The sequence below is a fragment of the Tasmannia lanceolata genome, unplaced genomic scaffold (genome assembly GCF_043159265.1).
Source record: "Tasmannia lanceolata isolate RefF3 unplaced genomic scaffold, GAP_Taslan_0.1 ptg000024l, whole genome shotgun sequence".
Classification (NCBI taxonomy): Eukaryota; Viridiplantae; Streptophyta; class Magnoliopsida; order Canellales; family Winteraceae; genus Tasmannia; species Tasmannia lanceolata.
This window is the reverse complement of record NW_027518701.1, coordinates 3,983,534-4,003,025: the sequence shown is the minus strand read 5'-3', so window position 1 is coordinate 4,003,025 and position 19,492 is coordinate 3,983,534. Positions and strand designations below refer to the sequence as shown.

General features: G+C 40.5%; 1 protein-coding gene across 1 annotated transcript in view; it reads right to left on the bottom strand.

Annotated features, from left to right (window-relative positions):
* The window catches only part of LOC143857146 (NAD-dependent malic enzyme 59 kDa isoform, mitochondrial-like), a 55,774-nt gene that overhangs the window by 9,912 nt on the left and 26,370 nt on the right, over window positions 1-19,492 (bottom strand). The window contains exons 7-12 of the mRNA XM_077367465.1: window positions 13,095-13,198; window positions 12,926-13,009; window positions 12,683-12,789; window positions 12,138-12,243; window positions 10,633-10,746; window positions 10,349-10,414 (exon numbers count right to left, since the gene is read on the bottom strand). Coding sequence (XP_077223580.1) covers window positions 10,349-10,414; window positions 10,633-10,746; window positions 12,138-12,243; window positions 12,683-12,789; window positions 12,926-13,009; window positions 13,095-13,198 — 581 coding nt within the window. The remainder of the gene's footprint in view (window positions 1-10,348; window positions 10,415-10,632; window positions 10,747-12,137; window positions 12,244-12,682; window positions 12,790-12,925; window positions 13,010-13,094; window positions 13,199-19,492) is intronic.

The window sequence follows — 19,492 nt, the reverse complement described above, 5'->3', positions numbered from 1 at the left end:
AAAAACAAACTCTAGGGGGGGGGGGGGGGGGCCTTTATAGTACATACTTTGGCGACATCATCAGATAACATGCAACCGACTAAATGGAAGTAAAATGATTTAACCGAGAAGTCCCCCGAAGAGTCCCAGGTCCATACCATCTTGTCTTCGCTGTCTTGCTTAACATATCCTTCTTCTAGAGTTCCCAACAGCCAAACTAAAGATGGAATCTCCCAATCGAAAAGCTTTCTTCTAAATACCGGCTTCCAAACGACCTTGCCTTCCTTTATTTCCATAAAACCGTTCACAACTCCCTCTTTATTTACAGCCATAGATAACAATCTTGGAAACGTTTTTTTTAGTGGCTGATCCAAGCACCATTTATCAATCCAAAATCCAACCCTATCCCCCCTCATACACTCTGAATTTGACTCCTTCCCCGAACTGATTCTTAACCCCTAAGATATTCCTCCATATAGTTCTTCCCCTGCGGTTAAACCTGTCTTCAGATACCCAATGGCCCGACGAGTAGCCATATTTTGCCTTGATAACTTTCACCCATAACTGACTTGACTCCTTTCCAAACCTCCAGAGCCATTTCCTAGGAGGGCAACATTCATTTCCTTAACCCTTCTAATGCCAAGACCACCATTCTTAAATGGTCTACAAACTCTTTCCCATTTTACCAGTGGAATACCATTTTTTCCTTTTTAAACACCCCCCCCCACCCAAAACACAAAATCTTCTTTGAATCGGCTTAATCTTCTTCTCCACACTGCGTGGACATTTGAAGAGTGATCGATGATAGATTGGTATATTCATTAACACTGCTTTGATTAGCGTTAGCCTGCCACCCCTCGATACGAGATTCCTATTCCATGTATCCAACCTTTACCTACTCTTTAGACAACATGGTTCCAAATCTGCTTACTAGCTTCCCCCCTCCCAATGGCAAGCCAAGATAGGACATGGGGAATGAATCAGCCTCACACCCCAATATCGCAGCAAAGCCTCTTAACATATCCTCGTCAACCTTAATACCAAACACTCTAGACTCAGAGAAGTTTGATCAGTGCCCTGTAATAGCTTCATAACGCTGTAAATAGCTCTCAAATTCAACATACCCTTCACTTCCGGTGCACTGAAAAACAAGGTGTCGTCGGCAAACTGGAGATGTGAACTTCTACCTCTCTGCCACATACCTTAAAACCTTCCACCAATCCACAATCTTTGCCTTTTTCAATCAACCTACAAAGAGTCTCAGCAACTATTACAAAGAGGAACGGAGATAGAGGGTCACCTTGCCTCAAGCCACGTGATGATTTGAAAAAACATTTAGGAACACCATTGATGAAGATAGAAAACCATGCCGACGATACACACCTACCAATCCACTTCATCTAACGATGAAACCCATTTTGCCCAAAATGAAGTCCAAGCAATTCCACTCCACCCGATCATATGCTTTTTCCATATCAAGTTTGCATACAATTCCACTCTTACGCATTTTTTGATAATAATCTGCCACTTCGTTGGCAACCAAGGAGCAATCGAGGATTTGTCTATGACTTACAAAAGCACTGACTTTCCGAAATAATGTTAGGGAGAACCACCTTAAGTCTTTCACCAAGCACTTAGCCAAGATTTTATACAAACAACCTACTAGGCTTATAGGCTGAAACTCCGTCACCATAGATGGTCCTTTCACTTTTGGAATTAAAGCAATGAAAGTTGCCCCGGTGCCACGGTCCAACTCCAATCCATCATAAAACTCCGAGAAAAAGCGGATCAAATCATCCTTTACATAATCCCAACAACTTTGAAAGAAGGCTAAGCAAAACTCATCGGGTCCAGGAGCTTTATCTTTCTCCAAAGAGAATAATCCCCTCTGAACCTCCCCTTCACTAAATGGTTTCTCCAAGTTTTTACTTTCAAGTTCTCCCAGAACTCTAAAGTCCATACATTCAGGATGAGGCCGAAAGGTCATCTCCGACAAATATAGATTGGTGTAGAAGTCAACAATCTCCTTGGCAATTATGTCTTTATAAAAGCTTAGTTCTCCCCGCACCTTGATAGCTTCAATTCTATTCCTTCTCCTTCTGGCACTCGTTATACCATGAAAGTACGCCATGTTCTTGTCTCGTTTCTTAATCCACCAAACTCTGGAGTTCTGCCTCCAAGATATCTCCTCTTGAAGAAGAATTCTATTATCTTCCTCTTTCAACTTCCCTGCCTCAACCGCTTCCTCTGAAAGTTGATGACCATCCCTTATCGACGCCTCTATCTATTGAAGCCTTGCTTCTATCCATTCCTTCCTTAGCATTTCTTTTATTATTAGAATTCCACTGCTTTAGCTTCTGTTTAACCAGCCGAAGTTTAGAGCCAATGATCACATCTGATAGACTGTCCGCACGAGCATCCTCCCACCACTTCCCAAGCTTTTCCTCCATTTTCGAGCACTCCAACCAAGCTAAATTAAATCTGAACGGACCCCAGGATTCCAATCTCGGGTCCAATAGGATGGGGCAATGGCCCGAAACAGAATGAGACAAGGCTTTCTGAACTAATTCTGGGACCCGATCCACCCATCTTGGGCACACAAAAAATCTACCAATTCTACTCCTGGAAAGATTCCTAGACCATGTAAATTAAGCCCCAGATAATGGTAAATCCTGCAACTCATGAGCAGCAATGAAATTGGCAAACTCCCTCATGTGTCGATTAATTCTATTGCAGCCTAGGAAGCACGGCTACTCTCCCGGGGCTCCCGTACCCGACACGTATTGGGTGCGGGTACGTTCAGGTACGCCCTGGGTACGTCCTGGGTACGTACCCACATTTCGAAAGAAAAAAGACCGAAATTTTGGTTGTTGGGTGCATGTCGAGTGCGTTTAGGGTGCGCACCCACGCGTACCCGACACTTCCTGCTTCTCCCAGCTGGTGTAAATCTTTCCTGCTTCTTCTCTCTCCTCCCCTGCACTTAGTATTTACATGTAAACCATTTAAGTAAATGTCAAATGTCATTTACTTAAGATTTACGTGTAAATAACGGATACCCCCCATTTGGATTTATTAAAAATAGTTTCAAGACCTAAATCTGAAAGGGAAAAAGTTAACTCTCCTATTCTAGTACAAAATTCAAAGAAAAATGGTCGGGTCAAAATTTTAACTTTCGTAACTTCCAAACGGTGGGGTATTTTTCAAATTTTAAAAATTCATAAAATCTATCATGTCCAAACATTATTAAATCCCAAAAGTCTGGTATAAAAAATCTTATAATTTGGTCTCTAAAAATTATTCATCCTGTCAGGCACTGGTCAACACACTGGCGACAGACTTTTTTTCCTAATGAATGATGTATTGATGCCTCACGTTAGGAAATATGGAACTTAATCATTTATGAAATGAAGAGTAATATTAGAATTTTCTATTTTGGTGATGTTATTGTTATTTGATTGTTGTCCAATTATTTTTTTAAATTTTTATAAATATATAATAAAATATTAAAATATATTATTATATTCAGCATACCCGAACGTACCCATATCTGTGTCGTGTCGTACCTGCACCCCGTACCCATACTTGATAGATTGCAGCCCATTCTTTCCTCCATTGTTCGAATTTCAATGAAGTGTCCCCCTACACACCAAGGGTGAGGCCACCTCCCCCCTAAATAATCGAGCTCAGGCCAGAAATCTGACATCTCTCTGTTATCTACGGGACCATAAACTCCAGTGAACGTCCACATTGCCATGCCACCTACATTCCTGTGTAATAGTAACCGAGAAATTTCTAGTCCATGAATCAACCACATCCAACAGGCTAGCGTCCCATGCCACTAGGATACCACCTGAAAGATCCTCAGCATCCCTGGAAGTGAAGTCACAATGGCACGGAACCCCTGCATCCCTGACCACAGCCCTACGAATCCCTGCCATCTTGGTTTCCAGGATACAAATGGCATTCGATTTCCGCTCTCGAATTAGAACTTTAACTTGAGCCTTCTTATCCAAAGTCTCAAGCCCATTCACGTTCCATGATATGATCTTCATGGGAAACATCATGAACAAGAACTTCTACCCCTCACACCACCCTTCTTCATAATCTTTCTAATTTTTAGGCCCGTAGCGCGCTGTTCTTTTCTCCTCGGAAAACTAACTCTTCAAATATCCTTTAATTCCTTAATAATTCTAGCAGCAACCTCCTTGACATTCTTGTTGTTGTTCCTCTGATTTGAGTAGAGGATTTCAGCTTTTTTGAAGAATTCACGCAATCCTTCTTCCAACCTTGAACTGATCAAACCCAAGACAGATGCTGCCACAACTGCATTATTGATATACGCCTCCACTAGATCAATGTCCTGATTCATCTCATCCCTCACTACACGCTCCAAGTCATCATTATCATCATTGTCTGAATTAGAATACTCAACGACGCTATCGTTCTCCGCTGAATTTTTTATGCAGTGCCGACATGGCAGCCATGTCATGCCTAGGTGGTTTTGGTGGAGCTCCAAGTTGCATTCCCGCAATAATGTTGCTGGCCCATTTTGAACCTGACTTTTGGGATTCTAAATTGCAGAATCATGAAAAATGGTAAACTACAAAGTTGTAGGTCTCTTTAAGATCTTTCCAACAAGTATTTGTGCTCGAAAATTGGTCAAGTGGTTAAAAAGTTATGGCAGTTCTAGTGGATTGTGTCTGTGCGTTCCCAAACCAGTCAAAGTTAGTGAGTTCCAATGCAATTAATGTTATGTTAGTCCCTAAGTTAGCTTTTGGAGAAAGTTGAACAAATTTTCTATAGTTTTCTTTTATTTAAGGAGTTAGAAACCATGTTTAGAGGGGATTTTGGATTTTGATTAACTTATGTAATTGATGGAATATCAATTGGGTTAAGCTTTACTCCCATTTTCTTCTCCTTCTCTTGGATGTCTTCTTGTGTTCTTATTTCTCTTCTTCTTCCCTCTTAAGCACCCGCATCATTTGGTATCAGAGCCAACGTTACTCTCTTAAGCTAGCTTTGATTTGATTTTTATGGCGGCACGAAGAGGTAGAGGAAGGCGTGGTACCCAAATGATGGAAGATTTGAGAGATCAAAGAGATGATGAACTTCAAGCGCTTCGAAGACAAGTTGAGCAACTTACCATGCGACTTGAACGCCAAGAGGCTCGTAGTGAGACACCCGAAAACCATTATAAGGAGACACCCGAAAACCAACGTATGAAACTTGTGGCCACAAGGCTTCGTGGCTACGCTTCAACATGGTGGGATAAAGTTCAAGAAATAAGAATCCACAAAGGAAAGCGTAAGATTTCTTCTTGGAAGAAAATGAAGTCAAGCTTAAGGAGAAATTTCTTCCGTTGGATTTTTTCCAAATTATCTTTTCTCAATTTAACAACCTAAGCCAAGAATCCAAGAGTGTGTTGGAACACCGAAGAATTCTACAAACTCATGGCTCGTAATGATATTCAAGAGGGTGAAGATCAACTTGTGGCAAGGTATGTTGATGGTTTGAAGTTTTCCATTCGTGATGAAGTGAAAATGCACGATCATTGAGTGTTAATGATGCATATCAACTAGCCTTCAAGGTAGAGGCTAAGCTTGCTCGTCATGGTGCTAAAAAGTATGCCGATCTTCGTAGTCTTTATCCTTCTTCTAAAGGTGAATCTTCACATGGTGGAAGTACAAATTCAAGGTCCGAATATTTCAACAAAAATTCTACAAAATCAGCCCCTACAAATTCAAGTTGGAAATCAACCCAATCATCCCAACAATCCAAATGCTTGTTTCAAGTGTGGTCAAGTTGGCCATCGTTTCAAAGATTGTCCAAAGAGGCAAGTAATGGCCTTCGGTGATGAAGAAAATGATGAGGATCTTGTTGATGATTCAAATCAGCCCATATATGATAAGGAAGATGACACACAACATGAAGAAATCGAACTCAAAGAAGGAGAAGTTTGGTGATCCAAAGAGCACTTGCTACACCAAAGGTTGAAGCCAATGATGATCGGCTCCGCTCCAATATTTTCAAGACTCAATGCAAATCTCATGACAAGGTTAGCACTATTGCGATCGATGGTGGAAGTTGGGAGAACACTATATCCCATAAAATGGTGGACAAGCTCAAGCTCAAAACCGAACCACATCCAAAGCCCTATCATATTGCATGGTTCAAGAAAGGGAAGCTGAGTAACTTTTTTCTTTCCAAGAACGAATTTGATCAAGAGACCAAGGATAATGGTATATCCGACACTCTACTTGTTGTTGAAGCTAATGAGGAGCACGAGGAATTTCAACAGTAATTCAATGAATTCATTACCAAAGAAATTGGATCCGCTTGCATATTAGGTGAACCGATGGATGTTGAAGTGGATGGGTGAACGGAAAAATATTACATTAATTTTTTAATCCAATTACATCGATCCATTTTTATTCGATCCTACATTGAAGCTCACAGTGGATATTTACGTATTCAAAAATGTTCAAAATCTAGACAAATTATCACTTCTTCATGGAGATTATGAAGCGGAGTTTGATCTTCAGAAGTTTCAATTGATGATCATTATTCGATACTTCAAAGTTTGAGGGCGATTTTTCTTAAACCAAGGAAGTTTGGCAAATTTCAAGATCGTGTGGATGCCCCTTTTCGAGTGCTTAAGAAAATTAGGGATAATGCATTCAAGGTTGAGCTCCGTCTAAATATCAATACTCAGCCAACTTCAATGTTAAAGACTTGACAACTTATCATGGAGAGTTTGAAGAAGACTCGTAGGCGAGTTCTTTCTCACCCGGATATAATGATGCAGTGCCAACATGGCAGCCATGTCAAGCCTAGGTGGTTTTGGTGGAGTTCCACGATGCATTCCCGCAATAATGTTGCTGGCCCGTTTTGAACCTGACTTTTGGGATTCTAAATTGCAGAATCATGGAAAATGGTACACTGCAAAGTTGTAGGTCTCTTTAAGATCTTTCCAACAAGTATTTGTGCTCGAAAATTGGTCAAAAAGTTATGGCAGTTTTAGTGGACTGTGTCTGTAGGTTCCCAAACCAGTCAAAGTTGGTGAGTTCCAATGCAATTAATGTTATGTTAGTCCCTAAGTTAGCTTGTGGAGAAAATTGAACGAATTTTCTTTGGTTTTCTTTTATTTAAGGAGTTAGAAACCATGTTTAGAGGGGATTTTGGATTTTGATTAACTTATGTAATTGATGGAATATCAATTGGGTTGAGCTTTGCTCCCATTTTCTTCTCCTTCTCTTGATGTGTTCTTGTGTTCTTATTTCTCTTCTTCTTCCCTCTTAAGCACCCGCAGCAATCTCCTTCTTCTAATTTACTAAAATCGGTTTCTTCTTCGCTGCCTTCCGCTATCTCCCCATCATTGAGGAACCTTGGATTCGGATCGGCTAGACTTTCTGAATATCCCAGGTCCGGAGCTCTCACCTCCTGGCGAAATTCTACATAATCAGATTCTTCCGTCTGATCTTTGGTAGAATCCGAAGACGTCTTGTAAGTCTCCTCATTCCCAAAATCATCTCGAAGAAGAGGCTGCTTCAAAGGGGCGAACTCTAGTGGAGTGATTTGTATAGCTTCATGGCTCTGAGACTGGGCCGGAAGTTGGAAGTGGGTAGGCCCACCATCAAATTCTGAGATTGCATTCAAAAGACCCACTAACTGGCTTTTCACTTTCGCAGAAAGACCATTACTATTACCAAGACCATCTCGATTCGAATGTGAAGCCTAGATCTGTGATACCAATTGAGTGTTCTCAGGCCCACCTCTTAGATCCTCAAGGGACCGGCAGATGTCAAAAGAATTACCCAGGCCACTTGCTTCTGCCGTTTGTATTGTATTACAAACCCTGATATGGGATAGTTAACAAAGAAAGCGGAGTTTGCGAGGATGGAAGCCACGAGAGGGTCATGCATTTAGAAGCTACACCTGGCACCTTCCTAATAGGATAAGCATCATTGCATTCTTCCAATGACAAAGAGACATATTCCCAGAATTTGAAATTCCGCATTAACCTGCGCCTCCCAGCTATCATGCGCCGATAGACTATCCTCAGATCCAGTCTTACTATGATGTGCCACCTCCATCTCCAAGCTATCATCACTCTGCAACTCTCCCCACTCCAACCCGCTTCCTGCAAGAGAACTCCGAGATTTGTTTATGTGATGTGAAGACCCGCTCTCCGAGCAAGGTTCATTAAAAGCACATATACCATCATCCCCTCGTCATCCTTCCGATAGCGTCAATTTTCTCAAATTAAGCTTCTCCATTTTAACCCATATCGTCATGCTGCCAACGCACACGGAATCAGTGATGGACAGAGGGCAACCTTCGCTAGTCAGCAGTTTAATCTTAGCTACCTTACAGCCCCTTCTCGATTTGCAAGATAAATCCAAAGCCATTACCCTTCCGACCTTGCTGCCAATTCTCTTTAAGTTAACCTCGCACCACACGTGAGGAGGGATTCCAGAAATGAGCCAACAATCCAGAGGCTCCAAGTTTCCAAATTTCTTAGCCCATGGAAACAGCTCCACAAAGGGAGAGTTAGTTGCCGACAACCACCCAAGTCTCGCTCTATTTGCATTACTCTGTTGTGGGAGGATGATTAGAACTTCTAAAGATGGATCTTGTACACCTTCAGAGGCCCCTCCAACTCATGTGTCCTTCGAAGCAAAGAAGCACGGGTGCTCTCCCGAGCCCCCTGCACCCGTGTCGAGTGCGGGTGCACCTCGGGTGCGTGTACCTGGTGCGTACCCCTTTTATATTTTTCAAAAAAGTAGGTCGGAGTGCGTGTCGGGTGCGCACACGACACGTTTTAAACCATTTTTAAAAAAAATGGGGGGTGGGTTTTTAAAATATGGGGGTGGTTTAAAAACAACTAAAAAGACCATTAGGTTTTTCCCCCAAATCTCCCTCCTCTCTCTCGAACTCTCTCCCCAACGCATTCTCCAATTGTTTTTTTAAATTTTTATAAATATATAATAAAATATTAAAATATATTATATTCGGTGTACCCGCAACATACCCGCCCCCGGTTTTTTGGAAAATCACGTACCCATGTCGTGTCGTACCCGCACCCCGTACCCGTACCCGTGATTCTTAGCTTCGAAGCCAAGATTCTATGGTAGGGATGTAACTGGACCACCCTGCTCGAATACGGCCCCATAGACTTGATTTTGCTCAAAAAATGGACACCAAAGGAACAATGTCTGGACTATCAGGACACACCTCTTCTATGTTTTGAAAAGGCTCTGGAATGTCTTCATCCTCGCTATCCGGACCTTGATCTTGTGTCTTTCAGGCTTGATTCGATATGATCTCATCTCTCAAGATTTTTATTTCCATGGCATTTAGTTTCTAGGATTATTATTTCCATATTTTAGTTTTTAAGACTTATTTTCCATGGAATTTTACTTTCATTGCCTAATATAGGCCACATGTATTAGAGATTTTCAGAACTTTTGATGAATTAATAAATTGAGAATACATGTTCTCAATCTCCCCTATTTCCCCTCTTCATCCCTTTCTCTTCTTCTTCTTCCTTCCCTCTTTCTCCTTTCTTCCCCTTTCTCTCCTTTCTCTCCTCTTCTCGTTCTCTCCTATTCTTCTTCTCTTCCTATTCTTCTTCACTTTCCCCTATTTCTCATCTTTCTCTTATTCTGGGCCACATCACCAAAGTAATTCAAGACATGAGACTGGGCCACATCACCAAAGTAATTCAAGACATGAGACTGTTCGCCATGTCAGAAACGAACACGAGGTTTCAAACATGAGTAATGACTTTGACAGGCCTGACACAATGAAACATCCATATAATTCTATGATAGAACCGAGAGAGAGAGAGAGAGAGAGAGAGATTAGTTCATAGAAGAATGAGATATGGAAAAATGCATCTATATTAATAAAAATACACTAATAAATAAATTACATATATTTACTATAAAAACAAGAAGAAAAAGATTACAAGGGCATTTTTTGAGATTTTTTTTCCAACAGCCTTGTTAAAATGTCAGTGTGTGTGTTTCCAAATATGGTACCTTTTCAGAAAAAAAAAAGTGGCATTGTCATGCGTTGAGACAATCTTGGAAATTAAATGGGTCAATTTTATTTTTGAAAAAAATATATGAATGTATCCAAGGTAATTAAATACTTGCTATCAACATTGTTTTTCAAGAACAAATCCCAGACTTCATACAGCAAAAAATTTCACCACAGGCATATACTTTTTAAAGTTTAAATTCTGCTTGAACAAGTTCAACCTAGTCCATATACTTTTTTCAGTTTAAAATTCTGCGCGAATAAGATCAACCTAGTCATTTACTTCCTTACATGAGCAATGAAGTAAGAATGCCGACACTCTCACCTGCTCATTGAAGACACCTCCAACTCCAGACAAACCTAAAAGCACATGGGGCTTCACCTTTTTAATCTGAGAAATATTGCCACTTGACCATCAGATCTCACTTCATTAAAGTAATATACCTACTTAAACAAATTAGCATGCTTCAATAAGAAGAAAGAAGTTGTCAATTTTTATCTCAGAAATGGCCATTATATATCAAATTGCATGTTGCCAAACGATCAAAACAGAAAGAGTCTTCTTAACATGACCAAAAGCTATCTAGAGCATTCCCTGTAAGAATTTACCACTTCAATAAGGCCAGCCCCTTCCCCGAGTCCTTCAATCTCTCCTGGACCAAAGCCTCTAGCAAAAGGAGCAGCTGCTGGATCAAGATCCTTTCTTTCTTTCGTGATAAGACCCTGTATCCACCAAAGTGCATTACAACATTAATCTTTGTAACTGTAAGTACCTAACTCAAGCAAATCTAAATGGAAATATAATTAACTGAAAATCATGTAACTTTGAGGATTATATATAGAGGCTTGCTAACAAGTTACTAATGTCAACTAGCTTCTTGCTAACAAGCTAAACAAACATGTGGAAGTATAATTAAAATGCATAATAAAACATAACAGCAATCAATAATGCATGTTCACAGATGATTGGGGAGAATTAATAAATGACTATTAATTTACAGTTGATTGTTCAAGAATTAGAAATAATGTCAATTGGTAGCAATATTGACAACAAGGGGCATCTATGGAAGCTTAACAAACATCTTCTGCGTGATTACTTAATACCCAAATGGGCTGTTTAGAAGATTCTAGAATCTTGGATTTCTGAAAATCCTGGATGGGAAACAAGAGAAGGAGACCGTCCTTCGTTTTCTGATTTCTCGCCCTTCTTTCCGTCGAGCGAGAGAGTAGGAAATCGTACCATGTTTCCAGGTTTAAGAAATCTAAGGATGGGGGAGAGATTTCTAAAACCTGGATTTCTTATTTAAAATCGAGGATAATGGATTGTAAAATACAGAATTTTACACCGATTTCAAACTGAAACCTGGATTCTAAAATCCACATATCCAAACAGCCCCAAATTATTGCCAGATTCTTTTGATTAAAAAATAGAAAAATTTGTTGAAACTCCAATAACTCTGCATGAACAAAGATGTTTTGTTGCCAACATGCTGTTTGGGTTGTAAACTAGCTTTGGGCACCAAAGAGTAGACATCTGCCTATGATGGATCTTGAGAACTGGAAAATATGGACCAAAATGTGTTCCACTATGCAATCAAATTGAATTGTCAACCTGCCAACATTTGCAGTTCCGAATACCAGGTGAAGCTAATGCTTGTCATACCTGCAACGATGAGTAAAACTCATCATAACCATAAATATAGTGAAGTGATAACTCCATATTTAATTAATTCAATGTAATCTCACCAACAGAAGAAAATTTAGCCAATGATAAAACCACTTTAAAGCAGAAATATTACAAATAATAATGAAACTAGTGCTTTGTTGAACCTTCCAGAAGTCAATTGATGCAATTATTTAGGTAGAGCCAATGAATATTTCAAGAAGAAACAAAAAAACTAAGAGCTGAATCAAGAAATGACACAAGGTGGGTAAATTCGCTTAAGAACTGGCCTCTACGAGGCTTCGGTAAATGAAATAGAGAGAAAACCTAATGAGAAATTGTATATAAAACACCAATTACAACTAATATGATCAATAATGAGACAATGCCAGGAATTATAAAAGATAAGCCAATGAATGACAGACTACGAGGTGTACGAATAGAAGCGCACAAATTTATCAAGTAGCCAGAACTGATTGTTTGCTGTCATAGTTTCAGGGTTTCCCATCATTTTTGAAGCAAATTGTCTCGCCATGTTAAGTACACCTATCCCTGCACTGAATGTTCAATGAAAGACTTTAGAGGAAGCAGAGCACGTTCACTAACAAGCCTGCAATTGCTAAAAATGATGGGAGCGCAGTGGGCATAACATAGAATATTCATAGCACAGCTTTGACAAAGAGATTGTTGAAGTATAAAAGATTAAATTACACCATATCCAACGGCTTAAGCTTTTGGAGTAATTGGAAGTTTCACATGGTATCAGAGCAAAAGGTTTTGAGTTTAAACCTCCTTGGATTTTAAAATCCACATGCAATGGTTAACCCAAAAAGTGGGGCCACATGTGCCACGTGTAGGCCAACCCCCCAAAGATGGGCCACACGTGAGGGGGAGTGTTTAAAGTATAGAAGATTAAATAACACCATATCCAACGGCTTAAGCTTTTGGGGTAATTGGTAGTTTCACAGAGATAATTATTTTAAGATGGATGGTTACCTCCCAGCTCCAACTACAACAATCTTTTGTTTTATGAAATCGGTCAGTGGCCGACCCTGAGCTCTTACAGCACCCAGTAATCCAGCTAGTGCAACACCAGCAGTTCCCTAACAGAAGTGTAGACACAATAATGACAATGTTAGTAGAAGCATACAATTACAAACAAATATAATAGACAACCAAAATCATCTTAATTAGCAAGAGATCATATAAGTGAACAGATGAAAAGCATTGAGATAGAACCTGAATGTCATCATTGAACATACAAAATCTTTTTCGATATCGTTGCAGAGTTTCAAATGCCCACTTCATTTGGAAATCTTCAAACTGCTAGGTTGTAAATCATCATATTACTAAGACAATTTGTATTAAAGAAGTAACATTTTAAATCAAAAACATTATAAAACTTTACCTGTACAATAGCCTTTGGCCAACGTGTAAACACAGCTTCCATGAATTCATCTATGATGGATAAATACTCATCTCCTTCCAACCTAGGTTGCCGTAATCCTAAATCTGAGAAGATAACATCCAGTAAAACAAAACCTCACAAGTTATTGCATGCAGATAACAATTTACAGACAAACATCAAATGTTTTATTGTATTGATGAAATACATGTTTGAATGGAAAAAGTATGTAGTAAATTCAGCAGATAATACTGTGAGATAAAATGTATGTTTAAGCTAATCTCAACTCTAAATATGAGATAAAGAAAGGACGAAAAACAACTCTAAACATGAATCAATGTCCAAAAACAATGAATCAACTCAAAATATTTTCATAATTTGTGTTTGGTCACATTTCAATGTGTGTTTGTAATTCATTTGAGGAATACTAGGGTGAGAGATGCAGTACAACGTCACATTTAGGTAGAAGATGTGGTGGATCAACAACTTGTTAGAGCATCCACAAGTTATAAAACCTATGCATGAAGAGGAAGAAGTGGACCAGTTCGTGAACCAAGATTGGAGCCACAACATGAGATAAAGGACGAAAAGAATCCCTGCTGGTGACCCAGAATTGGAGTTCCATTCTGACATAAATGGGGCCCGCTCAATTATGCTGTCGGTTTAAGAGTATTGGACTGAAGTTATTTTTGTTATTTTTTGTTTTGAGAAGTCAGTAGTTAGAGGTTTCAGTTAATAGAACTGTTTTCTTTTTTTTTCTTTTCTTTTGAATGACAGTAGATCTGTTTTCTTTCTTTCAAATGTTTTTTTTCTCTAGGAATTTCTAATAATATTAGGATAATAGATAGACTTCCACAAGTGGGAACTATAAGTAAGTGTGTTTCTTTTATTTTATTTTTTGAAAGATGACATATTTCATTGAGATTAAAATAGCATTAGGGACCAGTAGTCCCCCCTGCATTACAAAATATCAATGAGAACTGCATTGGGCACACACAACCAGAGAAAAACCTTAAAACAAAGCAAAAACAGTCTTGTATCTTTTCTTCCCTTCACCATTCCATATCATGAACAGTTTTCTTTGCAAAATTCCAAACGATTCTTTCTACATCCTCGTTAATCCCTTCAGAAGCCCTTCAAAAAGCCCTATTAAATCTTCAGCCGGCTCTCCTATGCTGAGCACTTCTCCAATTCCTCCATGATGTGCTTAATTTGAAGATCCGGCATGTCAATGAGAAGGTGCTCCGGCAGCCGATTCAAGAATACAGGATTTTTTCTGCTTGCAATCCTTTCCTCCACCAGCCGGATACCTACGACCTTGTTGGCTTCCCAAGTCAACCGTCCCGCGTCCCTTTCCTCGCTTAACAGTAGTCGGAAGAAAGGGTGTTTGTACAACAGCGAATGGGTATCCTTGACAGAGTCCATCCCACAGAGCCTGTACATGGTGAAGGGTTGATCTTCAACCTCTAGATTAAATAATTTCCACTGCTTTCGGAGAAGATCTCCCGACAGCTCTTTGTGGGTTGATTATTAATAGAGGCCCTCTCTTCATCATAGGTCATCAACCTCATTCTCTTGAGGATATTTTCTAGGACCAGAATCTCCATGAATAACCTCTTATTCCTACCTCCAGAGCACGAAGAAGATTCGTTATCCATGTCAGGTTGATTGAGGTTAAGAGCAAAGGCTTTCTTTTGCACTTCTTACTCTTCTTCAAAACTCTATACCCCGAATACTCTAGAATTCCAATCCCCAGATATTACAAAATCCCTCCCCTATATAGTAAGGACAAATCACTAAGAGTAAGGAGAAGTGTCCACGGATCATTGAGACACGTCGCTTAGGGTAGCGTGCTCCTAACAGGGGAAATTTATAGCCCAATTCCCCTTTACCAATAAAGAATAAATTAAGGAAGCTTATGCGTCACGATTTAACCTGTTCACGTTTACATCGAGCAAAGGAGAGTAGAGATGAGAAACGAGATGGGAACTGTTGGTGTGCATGAGAGAGAGGAGAACTAAATGCGTTAATTAGAGAGAGTTAATCTATCTCACGCACACATCATATATTTATATATATTACACATACAAAGTAAAGACAAAAATACCCCCAATGTGGAGTGCGCACATATACAACCACGCCAAACACTCCCTCTCAAGCTAGAGTATCATACATTCCCGGCTTGTTACATAAATCGCTCAACCTTGCCTTCCTCAATGGTTTTGTAAACATGTCCGCTATTTGATCATTTGATCTCGTAAACATAGTGCAAATCTCTCCTTCTTGAATTTGATGATGAATAAAGTGACAATCCCCCTCTATATGTTTTGTCCGCTCGTGAAAGACTGGATTCATGGCTATATGAATGGCGGCTTTGTTGTCACGGTGAAGCGACGCAGGTGAAGAGTAGGGTAACCCAATCTCTGACATAAATGACATCAACCATATCAACTCGCAACCTGTATAGGCCATGGCTTTGTACTCAGCTTCTGCACTTGACCTTGATACAACTTCATGTTGCTTTTCCAAGACACTAGGTTACCTCCAACGAAAGTACAGCAACCATTGGTAGACCTCCTGTCTGCAGGAGATCCTGCCCAATCTGCATCTGAATATCTCTCAATCCTCATGTGACTATGTTTTCTGAAGATGAGTCCTTTACCAGGAGCTTTCTTCAGATATTTCACTATTTGATTAATTGCTGACCAATGAGATGTCCGTGGTGCACTCATATACTGACTAACTACGCCAACTGCATAAGCTATATCTGGGCGTATGACAGTAAGATAAATCAACCTCCCAACTAAAGGTCTATATCTGCCTGGATCCTCTAGTAAATCCCCCTGATCAGGTGAAGGCTTGACATTTGGCTCCATGGGAGTCTCAGCTGGCTTTGCTCCCACAAGACCAATCTCCTCCAATATATCAAGTGCGTACTTTCTTTGTGATAAAGATAGCCCTCCACGTAAATGTGCTACCTCTATCCCTAGAAAGTACCTCAAACGTTCATTTTGAAGAAAGTCCTTCAGCCTCTGTATACCTACAGTCACTCCCTGTAATTATGATATCATCAACATAAACAATCAGAAAGATCCTACCACCTTTGCCTTGGGAACTAAACACTGAATGGTCTACGGCACACTCTTTCATGTCAAATCATATCATTGTCTCACTAAATCTTCCAAACCAGGCACTAGGGGACTGCTTAAGGCCATATATTGCCTTTTTAAGCTTGCAGACAGCATGCTTCATCTCCCTCTGAGCAACATACCCAGGAGGTTGCTCCATGTATACCTCTTCCTGTAGATCACCAAGCAAGAAGGCATTCTTGACATCAAGCTGTTAGAGGCCATGACATGTTCACTGCAAGACATATCAAAACTCGTACTGGCCCAAGAATATACATTTGATAGCACGTGGATCCAACTTATCGAGTCCAGGAGTAAGGTCATGAACAAAGCATGTGCAACCAAAGACTCGAGGAAGTAAAGGGAAGGGATTACCAGATGGATTTAAAACTGAGAATGGAGAACGGTTTTGGGGAACTGACGATGGAAGATGATTAGCTAGGAAACATGATGTGAGAACAGCATCAGCCCAATGTGACTTTGGGACACGCATCTGATAAAGAAGGGTCCGAGCCATGTCTACAAGGTACCTAAGTTTCGTCTCAGGAACACCATGTTGCTGAGAGGTATGAGCACAAGATGACTAATGAATAATGCCATGGCTAGATAGAAATTCCTGAAACCCATTTGAAATAGAGAAATATTCACATGCAATGTCAGTACGTAAGCATTTGAGAGAATATGAATATTGGTTAGTAATCTCAGCATAAAAAGAACGGAATACTAGAAAAACTTCTGAACGATCTTTTATTACATATAACCACGACATTCTTGAATAATCGTCTACAAATGCAATAAAATATCAATATCCAAATATAAATGGAGTTCTACATGGGCCCCGAATATCAGAATGCACTAGCTCAAACGGACTCGAAACACGACTAACTGAACGTGATGGAAAGGAAACACGATGGTATTTTCCATACTGACAAGACTCATAATAAAACTGACTAACAGGACTCGGCACAACTGAAGAATATTGTAGACGATCTGCTGGAGGGTGACCAAGACGGCAGTGCCACATGAACGAATCAACTGAATTATGCAACACAGTGGGCGGAGTATCACCGTCAAAGTAGTAGAGTCCATCCACCTCATGGCCCGTTCCAATATTCCTCGTAGTCTCAAGATCCTAAAACGAACAATAAGAGGGAAAGAAGGTCACAGAACAGTTAAGATAACGAGTAAGTTGACTAACAGACAAAAGATTACAAGGAAAACTAGGAACACATAAAATAGATGAGATAGATAGGTTAGAACCAAGAGATGTGTCCCCTACACCAGACATAGGGCACAGAGCCCCATTAGCCAAAGTAACTGATGTAGAAGTGGAAGTGGGCTTAAAGGGACTAAGAAGACTACTGTTACCCGTCATGTGATGGGAGTATCCGGAGTCAATGAGCCATGAACAGGTGTGACTAAGAGAGCAGAATGGGTTGCTACCTTCCGTTGCAAGTATGGCAATGGGTTGTTTTCCTTTCTCCTGTAGACGCAATAGATGCTCGTATTCAGCACGAGAAACAACCAGTGTATCAGAAGAACTAGGCATGGAAGCTACAGCCGTCGAACTCGTTGTGGGAGTCCCAGAGACATGATGTGCAGCCCGTGGGGATCGTAACTCTGGATGCAAGTCATGGCAATAGTCAGCAGTGTGACCCTCCATGCCACAATGTGTACAATAACGGGATCCACGGCCTCCCCCTGAATCACGGCCAAAACCTCTACCAGATCCGCAACGGCCACGGCCTCGACCACCACAGGTATCACGACCATAACCAGACTGAACAGCTAAAGTAGATCGCTCAACAGAATCATCAGGAACATCAACTCGAAGAGCTCGTTGAACACGAGAGAAAACCACATCAAGTGAAGGTAAATTGCCCTCGCCCACTATCAGTTGTCGAATAGGAAGAAACTCTCTTCCTAGACTATCCAAAAACTGAACAACACGTAACTCCTCTTTCTGTTTGGCTAGCACAGCAGGATCTGTAGAGGGTGGCAAATAAGAATCTAACTGCTCACACAAACCGACAAACTCAGAGTAGTACTCAGAAACAGATCCTCTCTCCTCTTCGATTTGAGAAGATCAGAATAAACATCACAGATCTTTGTAAGATTATTGGCTCCTGAGTTGAGGGTCTTTGCACGTAACCAAACAGCTCTCGAGGACTCCAGGAAGAACATATGACTCGCAATCTACGTAACCAGACAGCTCTCGAGGACTCCAAGAACAACATATGACTCACAATCTTGGGTTCCATACCCTGACATAACAGGGATTGAAGACTAGCATCTTCCTGGCTCCACTTGTCAGAGGTGGAGTCCTTGGGCGTTGGTGGGTCTGAAGTGACATAACTCAAATTGCCCTGGCCACGGAGATAAAGCTTAACAGCACGACTCCATGTAGGGTAATTGGATCCGTCAAGCTTGATCGAAGTCATAGAAATCACCGTGAAAGGGCCAGAAACAGTAGAGGAAGTAGAGGGCGTAGTCATGGTGAATAGCTACACAAAATCACAACAACCCAAAGAACGGTAACACCACAAATCCACAACACAACAACAAAGAAATGAGTTAGTTGCTATTCACACAATCAACGATGTCATGAACAACCACAGATAGATCCATCAATCTGACTAACAGCCACCATCAACCATAAACAATGAGCAGAATAACCCCCAATCCACAAAATATCAAGTACCAACCAATACAAATAGAACTGGATCACTAATATAAAATTGCAACCCCTACTAGTACCACATGTACTCTACCATGTAACAACACCAACTAACAGCAACGACAGCCAGCACTGTGAATCAAGCCTTTACCATCAACCTATTACCACCAACAACATCAAATCCAACAATCACACCAACGATCAGTACCATTAACAACTAATCACCAACGAATCGTAAACCAGCCACCGACAAGGGCATCGACAAATGCTATCTTATATAGTAACGCACAGTTCCTGTTTAAACCATAAATACGAGTTGGAAGCAGATTAACTCAAGTTTAGGGACTGATTTGCATAAGAAAATAGGTTAGGGTTTGTATTTGAGAGTGGGATGTGGGTTGAAGGATTGAATGATTGTATGGGGGTAAAAGTCCACAGAGGGATGGGTTGTGGGAACTATGGCACTGATTGGGTAAGAGAATGTGACGTGGGGGTTTAGAGATGGTGAAAAATACAAAGGATGCGATTAGGGTTAGGGTTAGGGTTAGGTAATATCACAAGGTACTGTCCTAATTAGGGTTAGGGTTAGGGTTAGG